This window comes from Myotis davidii, unplaced genomic scaffold (genome assembly GCF_000327345.1).
Source record: "Myotis davidii unplaced genomic scaffold, ASM32734v1 scaffold428, whole genome shotgun sequence".
NCBI lineage: Eukaryota > Metazoa > Chordata > Mammalia > Chiroptera > Vespertilionidae > Myotis > Myotis davidii.
Window position 1 is genome coordinate 3,631,035 of NW_006299834.1, and position 8,678 is coordinate 3,639,712.

The 8,678-nt window shown below is 63.1% G+C and overlaps 1 protein-coding gene across 1 annotated transcript in view; it reads right to left on the reverse strand.

The window, feature by feature from the left end:
- CACNA1I (calcium voltage-gated channel subunit alpha1 I) overlaps nucleotides 1-8,678 on the reverse strand; it is a 108,137-nt gene that overhangs the window by 27,873 nt on the left and 71,586 nt on the right. Inside the window, exon 8 of the mRNA XM_015571918.1 lies at nucleotides 6,193-6,558. Within this exon, the coding sequence (XP_015427404.1) occupies nucleotides 6,193-6,558 (366 nt within the window). The remainder of the gene's footprint in view (nucleotides 1-6,192; nucleotides 6,559-8,678) is intronic.

Here is an 8,678-nt window from a genome sequence, read left to right on the forward strand (position 1 = left end):
CCCCCCCCCCCCCCCCCCCCCCCCCCCCCCCCCCCCCCCCCCCCCCCCCCCCCCCCCCCCCCCCCCCCCCCCCCCCCCGCCCCCCGCCCCGCCCCCCCCCCCCCCCCCCCCCCCCGAGAGGTGGCAAGGCCTGGCTCTGCCACCCCCGGCTGGGTGGCCCGGAAGGTCAGTGCCCTCGCTGGTGCTCCATCTCCCCATTACACCGTGGCCTTGAAGACCTTGCAGTTCTGCCGCCCGGATCCTGCAGGGCCCACTGAGATGGTGGGGCTCCTCGGGGTGACCTTCCACGAGTTTGGAAATGGTGCTGTAGCTGCACAGCGAGGGAGGCGTTACGAGACCCACTGACAGAGGGGACACTGAGGCTCCGAAGCTGGTCAGAGCGAACGGTGGAAGGCAGCGCGTTTTGCAGACGAGGAAGCAGGCTCAGAGAAGGCCCGTTTCTGCTCCCTGTGGAGCCAGGCTGCTCCCGCCCGAGCCACAGGCAAGGGAAGCACCATGTGATAGGCCTGACTGCGCCCATGCTGGGCCGGACACCAGCACAAGTACGGATGCCACGGGCCACCTGGGAGGCCACGGAGGCGGCTCCGTTCCACAGGCGGGGAGAGGGAAGAGGCGGAGAAGAGGAGAGGAGGCTCGGAGGCTCCGGGCAGTGATGGGACTCGCTCAGCATCACCCAGCAAGGCTGTGGCCCAGCCGGGCCCTGCACCGAGTCAGACACCCAACGGCTTTCCTGTGACACACAGACCCCATCCGACTCCTCCACTCCCTCCTCCACGCATCCCTCCTGCACAAGTGCACGCATTCCACAGGCCTGTGAGCCACCACCAGGTGCTGGCGTGTGCTACCCCGGTGGCCCGTGGAGTGAGTTGGGACGTTCTTCCTGCCCCTGGGAAGTGCGGGTTCTGGTGGCAAAGCCCCCACAGGCAAGTTAACTAACAAACCAGCCAGCAGGGGCTAAAGCAGGAGCGGTTAGGGTGGTGTGGGGAGCGGTGATCCTGGAATCAGGGGCAGCTTCCTGGAGGGAGGGACACCTCAGCTGAGGCCTCAGAGCTGAGAGGGGCGGGCGGCAGGGACAAGAGAAGGCGTCCAGGCCAAAGGACCAGCCCGAGTCAGGGCGGGAGGGTGCGGGGCTGCCAGCCATCAGCACCGCCCGCCCCGGCCCAGTCCCTCTACCTGACAACTAGATACCTAAGAGGCCTGACTCTAATTCCGTTTGGGTTAAAAGGAGAAGGAAAAAAAGAAAAACCAACTGTCTGCTTCCTGCCTGGTGCCTGGGAAATAGAATTAAGCTGCCAGCTCCGCTCCGGCCCAGATGAAAGGAGAAAGCCCCGCTCCCCGGCTGTAATTACATCTGACTCACAAAATGGTCCCGAAAGGGGAGAGGGGCCCGTGAGGGGGCCCCTCGGTGGGGAGGGCTGGGCCCGGCATCAGGGCTAAGTCGGGGCCCAGATGCTGCTTGGAGCCACCAATTTCCCTGCAGGCCAAACGACGCTCGACACGCGGGAGATGAAAAATGTGGACGCTGACAGCCCATAATTGCACATCGCCCCGCTCCGAGCCCCACGCGCTACACGCGCGCTCCGCCCGCAATTGATGGCAGAGCCGCCGCTCCCAGAAAGGTCACCCGCTCGCTCCCTGACTCCCTGGCAACAGCTGTTTCTCCAGTCAAGTGCACACCTGTTAATCTTTTCCTAGTGCACATCCATCACTCCCGCAAGCCTTTCTCTGGGAGAGAGACAGTGACGGGGAGAGACAGACAGACCGACAGATGTAGACACAGTGAGACCTACTGGGGTGAGTGCAGAGAAACGGGGGCAGCCATGAGAGAGATGGGCAGAGAGAGACCGACAGACAAACATAGGCATGGGCAGTGAGAGGCAAAGGCAGCGTGTGGAGAGACAAGACGGAAAAAACACAGATCAAGACGTAACGGGCCAGGATCATGATACTGTGGGAGTCAGCGAGAGAGCAGGAGGGCAGACAGACAGACAGGCTGAGGAGAAGCAGCAGAGATGGCACAGACCCACCCAGTGGAAGAAGAGGTGCCAAAGGGCAGAAAAGCCAGGTTAAGCCAGAGGCAGGAGGGCAGAGGGCAGGAGAGGGGCAGGGCCAGATCACCCATGCCAGTGCCAGGCGTGGGAGGCACCAGGCGGCCCGGCCTCTGGCCATTCCTTCAGAGGCAGATAAAGGACCAGCTGGGCAGGGGTCTAAACTGTTCCCCAGGCCTCCCCATGACAGTAACGGCAGCTGGTATTAACGCCTCCCGCACACCAGGCGGTGCTGAGCACTTTCCATGAATTACCTCATCTCAGCTTCAAGCATTACCCTGTGGTGTCCCCATTTTACAGACAGGAAACCTGAGGCTCAGAGAGGAGAGGTGACAGCCCAGGGCCATGGCCGGCCAGTGGTGGCATCGGATCTCAAACCCAGATCTCCTCCCTGGGCCCACACCCCTTCACCTGCCGCACTTTCCTGGCTGGAGGGTCCAGTTCAGCACAGACACGTCACCGCCCTGCTTACAAGCCTTCCACAGTTCCCCACGGCCCGAAGGACAAAGCCAGCCTCAAAGCCCTCCATGGGTGGACAGCTCCCCGCCTCCTGGGCTGGCTGCCCACCCCGTGTGCACATCCTCCTAAGGACTCTGGGCCCTTTGGGTGGAGCCTGTGCCTCTGGTCCCTGCTCCTGCCCCTCCTCTGCCTCACTGATGGACCCTAGTCACCCTTCAGGACCCATCTCCAGTATCACTGACTCTGAGAAGCCTTCCCTGACTGCAGCCCGTGGTGGTGCCTCCCTCCCTCAAGCCACCACAGAGCTGGACTGTTGGGCACTAAGCCACCCCATCCTTATCTCCCCAGGGTCACCCCAGACCTGGGTCGGCAGTGTCTTGGGGGCTGCTGAAGGGAGAATAACGCCTGCTTTGACCCACCCGCTGAGCTGGAGGCCTCGAATGCAGTCCCCGGGGAGCTGGGGCCAGGGGACATCCCCTGCCTGGGTCACCCCTGCCCAGGAGGCTCCCTGTATGCCTGTCCTGCTGCCCATTCAGCCCCACCCTCTGTTTTCTGTTGCCCAGCTTGGCCACCATCCTCCAACTCCAGGACAGTCAAGCCCAGCTCCAGAGGGGTCGCTGGCCTAGACAGGTGACTGCCGGGAGAGGGAGAAGTACGTGTCTCCCCATCCCACCTCCTGTCCCCTTAGTGGAACCTCCAATTCAACCTCAGAACCCCAGCGCCAGCTCTAACAGCTGCTCACCGCCACCTGGGCAAGCCATCCCCACTCTCTGAGCCTCAGTTTCCCCGTCTGCCCAGGGGATAAGACGCCCACTCTGCCTACCGCCCAGGGCTGCCATGAGGGTTACCCCGGGAAGAGATGTGACCAATCCTGACAGCAGGTGGCGATGGAGGCTCTGGTGCCCAAAGTGACCTCACCCACATGCTTGTCACTCAGCCTCAGTTAAGGATAGTCTGGGCCCACCTCCCCCCAGGATGGTAGGGGGAGGGAAGGGTAGATGTCGGCACCATCTGACCACTTCGTGGGTCAGAAGAGACCCCTGCCCGGCTGACACGCCTTCACTCTCTCCCAGGCCGGTCCCTGAAAGGAACTTCCTCCTGAGGACTCTGCAACCTCGAGGAAACTGGAGATGTTCCCTCGTGATTGGGCAGCAGTGACCACCTGATGGCCACGGGGACCTGTGATCTCACCTCTCATTTGAGTACCGTGACCAGAGCGGCAGCAGCCCCCCACTTTACAGATGGAGTAGGGCAGGAGTGCCCAGGCTCTGTGCCCCCTCACCGCCTGCCTCCGTGGTGGCCACACCAAGGTCCCTGCCAGCGGAGTGGGCAGCCGCAGCGTGGCGGGCCCCTAGGACGCCTCCCCTCAAGGTCATAGCCCTGCAGGAGAGGGGCTGTGCTCACCTGCCTTCTCCCCTGCTCTCCCTGCTCCTTCCGGCCCTGGGCCACCTCTCTCTGCAGGCGCCTCTCAGACAGGGCAGCTCAAAATAAACACAGGGCGGACCGCTTCCCACTGAGCAATGTCTGGGAGTCGGGGAAGAGGGAGCAAACATACCCCGCGCAGAGCTCTGCCGAACAATGGCTGCCACTCGGAGCTGCTTTAAAAAGAGCATTTTAAAAATTCTCCCTCCCCCTCACTTTCCCTTTCATTGATTTTTGAGGTTCCAGGCAGCAGATGGTAAAGTCACCCTGAAAGTGGTGGTGTAAGGCTCCGAGAAAAGATTCAGGAACAATTCCTAACTCGCCAGCACCTACTGTGTGCCAGGCTTCCTAACCCTCCCAGCCACTCTATGAGGAGGTTGTGAGGACTCAGTGCACCACGCAGGCTCCGGGCCTGCCGTGTAGTAGGTGCTCAGTTAATGGAGCTGATCCCTATGAGGGAAAGGGGAGAAACCGAGGCAGACCCTATGGAGGCACAGGTGACTTGCCAGTGAGAACAGCTTCTCCCGGCCTGAGGGGGGCCCACGGGGTGCCTGCAGTGCCAGGAAGAAGAGGCTCCACCACATCCGAGGCCAGAAAGCTTGCTCAGGCAGGATATGGCGGAGGCGGAGGTGTGGGCAGGGACCCTGGCCCGGCCTGAGGCTGGAGCCCGACAGGTAGAGGGAGAGATTGAACCCAGAGCACAGAGCGGCCCAGCTGCTGTGTTGCCCTGGAGGGGACCAGTGAGAAGACAGGGACCCGTATTATACTGGCAAACAGGCCTCTGCAGAACAACCCTGACGGTAGCATCCGCCAACTTCCATGGTGTAAACACTCCCTCCAAGGCCATTTCAGCTCCCAGCTGTTTCTAACAATGGCCTTGCAAAATTCCTGCGTGAGAAGATTGCTCCTGCCAGCCGGTTCCAGCAAGCCACTGGGGGACAGTGCCCAGCTCGGTGACAGGCCCCCTGGGTGCCACCCCACTAGCGCCAGCACCCAGAGCTCCTGTTCCCTGTGGGGCCTCCCCCAGAAATGCTGGCCCCACGCAGGCCTGAGCCGGGCAAAGGCCACAAGGCTGGACCCCAGGCCAGGGGTCGGCTGCCTTCTCCCCAGCTCTCCCCTGCAGAGCCCTCCCCGGCCTCCCGAGACCTTTGTAATTAAGCCAGATCGGCTGGCAACCCAGCAGCTCTGCACAGTGTCACGGCAGCCCCGGGGGCCACATTGAAGTAAATGGAATGGGGCCTGTGCTTGGCAAACTAATGAAGAGGGAAATGAGAGTGTGGCCCACCGCGGGGCGCTGCGGGCGGGCGGGGCCTCTGCAGAGGGAGGGTGGCAGGGGAGCCAGGGCGGCATCCAGGTTCTAAACCTGCAGGGACTGGCAGGGGACCTGGGGCCACTGACATCCCTCCCTGGCCCAGCTGTCAAATGCCCTCCCAGGGGCTGGGGTCACCTATGGGCTGGGGGACACTGGGAGCCAGAAATAGATGTTTTTCCAAATGGAGCCAGGGCTGGAGCGGTCATCCAGGCTGGCACTGTGGACCGGGGACATCTGGGTTACAGCCCTCCAGCCTGTGTCCCTACAGTTTCCTCAAGCTCCCGTGTCCCTGCCACCTCCTGGGAGCCATCTCTCTTCCAGGTGCTATTCCCCCTGGGGGACTCCTCCTTTGAACTCCTCTCACCTCCGAACCCCAGCTGTACCCCTGATGGCCTGGGACACACCATGTGGCCGAGGAGGGAGACGGGTGACAGCCTTCACAGGCAGCCACAGGACACCTCAGTGCCGTGGGCTGGGGAGGCTGGGGAGTGGGGCACCAGGGACAGGAGCACGCCCTGTTGGCAGAGCGTATGTTGTGGGCAGCGCACAAGGAGAGTGAATGTCAGGGGAAAGGTCTGTGCTCGGTGCCAAGGGCGATGGGGTGCTGCAGAAGGTGTGGACAGGGGAGAGCGCAGCCTCGGGAAACCTCACCCCAGCTGCCCCGGGGAGGGTGACAGGAGGGCTCACATGGAGAAGCCGTGAACGGGAGTCAGATTTGCAGGGACTAAGAGGGGGGTGTGCTGTGGGCGCCTTGGCGTCCCTGCTGAGCTGCTGAAGAAAGAGGACCTGATTTCCCTTTTCCCCCCCAAGAAGATGAGCCCCAAAACTGCTGCACTCGGGCACTCCTTCACCCACTCACACCCTGTCCTGCCTGGTGCTTGGCCCTGGGCTCGGCACTCAGGCCACATGGCCGAACGGGACCCAGCCCTGGTCAGGGGGAGACAGACACACGTGGGTGTCCCACACACCCAGCTGTGTGGGGCTGGCCTGGGTGGCCCGCCCCCACCCGTCTGCCCGCTCCTCCTCGTCCTCCTTCCCCAGCCCCGACGAGGCCCCGTCCTCGCTGCTCCTGGCCCCGTCCCCATCGGCCTCGTCCTCTCCACCGCCGGAGCCCCCCGAGCCCGAGCCCTCCTGCCCTGAGTCGGTGCTGCCCAGGCCCGAGGGCCGGTGGCCCGCTCTGTGCTGGCAGCGGGGGCAGCCGGTGGGGTCGGAGGCCAGCAGGGCAGAGATGGGCTGCATCAGCATGGGGGGCGTCGGGTCCAGGGGGCTGTGTCCCGGGCACAGCTCTGAAAAGCAAACAGAGGGCAGGGTCGGTGCCTCAGGCCACACTCAAGGCTCTCAGAGGCGGCAGCACCTGCACACCAGGCCCTGCCTGACCCCGGGACATAGCGGCGAGTGCTCCAGGCTCCTGTGCCCACGGGGTCTGCCTGGAGCGTACCAGCCCCGCAGGAGGCCAGGTGGCCTGCGGTTCCTAAGGAAATGGTTTTGCCTTCTGGGCTTTGCTGGTCCCTGTGCAAAAGCATAAGCCGGGAGCACCCACCACACGGGGCTGCGGGTTCTCTATCAGCTCGTTTGCATGATGTGCCTAGAACAGTGCCTGGGACACATACGTGTTAACTGTCCTTGTGGCATCACTTCCTGGCCTGTGGCTGTGCACTGAGCAGACCCTCCCCAGACCCCAGACCATCCCCACCACCCTGCTTGCTGACATTGTGGTTTGGGAAATGGCTGAAGAGCTTCTCTAAGAGCCAGGCAGGGGCCGGGAGTGGGTGCCCTCGGAGGAAGCCAGGTGGCCTCGGTGTTCCTCAGGCTTCCTGTCTGCACACGGGGCCTGTGTCCCAGGGAGGGAAGGAGGCAGGAGCCCTGGGCAGGGGGCAAGCCCTCAGGCCCAGGACTTCCCTCCACACAAGCCAAGAGTCAGGCTGGCTCCGGGGAAGGAGGCAGGACAGGCCACTGGGCCATGGGGTGAGGGTTGGAGCTGCCCAGGGAGGGGCTGGGACCTGAGTCATGTGATCTGTAAAGCCTTTCTAGGAGCCGGAGGGGCTCTCCCTGGGTGGTTTGGTTTCTTCTTTATGTTTGTCTGTATTTCCCTAGAATGAACGCGTTTTGCTTGTGTAAAGGAAAGAAAAACATGCAATGCCGACTTTCCCTTCCACACTTGCCTCCGAATTTCTCCCAACGCCCTGGACAAGAGTCATGCCCGGGAGCCGGGCCAGGTGTCAGAGCCAAGGAATCGGTCCCACCTCAACTGGCAGACAGGGCAAAGCCTTCTCCCTCCCCCAAACCCCCTTCCCCACATGGACTCTGGGCTGGGCTCCCTGACACTTGTGTCCCAGGGGGGAGGGGAGTCCCCTGGGACTTCCCTCTGCGCAGGTTCCCTGGAGAGGAGCGTGGGCAGGAGCAGGAATCCTTTGCAGTAAACACCCTGCCCCATGTCACCCAAGAATGCTGGTGCCAGCCTTGCCCAGAACCCAGCTAGCTCCCCATCCGAGTGCTGGGCCCGCCCACGGCCACCTGGAGCCCCCCCTCCCCCCCGAGACCACACCTGGACATGTGGTGCCCAAGCTGGTGGCTCCAAGCATGAGTTCTCCACCTGCCTCCTAAGAATCCCAGGTGCCCAGAATGTGAGACCCCAGTGCACAGGGTCTCACCCTCACTTTTCAGGGGGATACTGAGGCCCACAGAGGGGCCAGGGCTGTCCCAGGTCACACGCCTGCGCCTGCTCTGGGCACAGTCCTGACACCTGCTGACTTCCATCTTGGCACCAACTGGGGCGGGACTGGGCCTGGGGTGGGGCCCACCTGCTGGGGCACATTTGCCTCCTCCCGGGGCTCATTTCTCCACTGAGCCCAACTCTGACACCCCTGACACTGAGCTTTTGTCACTGACATACTGTGCGACCGGAAGTGGCTCCCTTCATCCTCTCTGGGGACAATACTGCTCACTCTGCCCCCTCTCAGGTCTGTGACAGTCAGGTAAGCGAAGAAATGGGCCTAAGGCAGATCGCGGAGCGGCCGGTGTCCCCAGGGGCCAGGTCCTTGCTGGTGGCCAGGCGTCACTGCTCAAGTGTGCTCGCAAGCATGGGGTGGCAGCAGGAGCCCATGCAGGGGTGACTGCAGTGGGCGGGTTTTACAGAAAACCATTCCTGTCTCTCTAGTGTGGATCCCAGGGGCAGAGCCTGAGTCCACGTGTGAACCAGACTGGGGAGGGAATTCCTCCAGGGCCGGGGCTACGTCCCCTGAGCCCAGGGCCAGCTCAGGCCGGGCACTGGCAGGTGGTTAGGAAAGAGGGGGAGGGCACGAGGGGTCGGGCTGGACCCCCCAGGGGAGATCTGGGTTCTCAACCTGCCGGACTGGCCGGCTCTACTTGTGCTGGGGAGACTGGGGGACGCGCTTGCGAACTGTGCCGTGGGGAGTCCCCGATGGAGGCCCACGCGG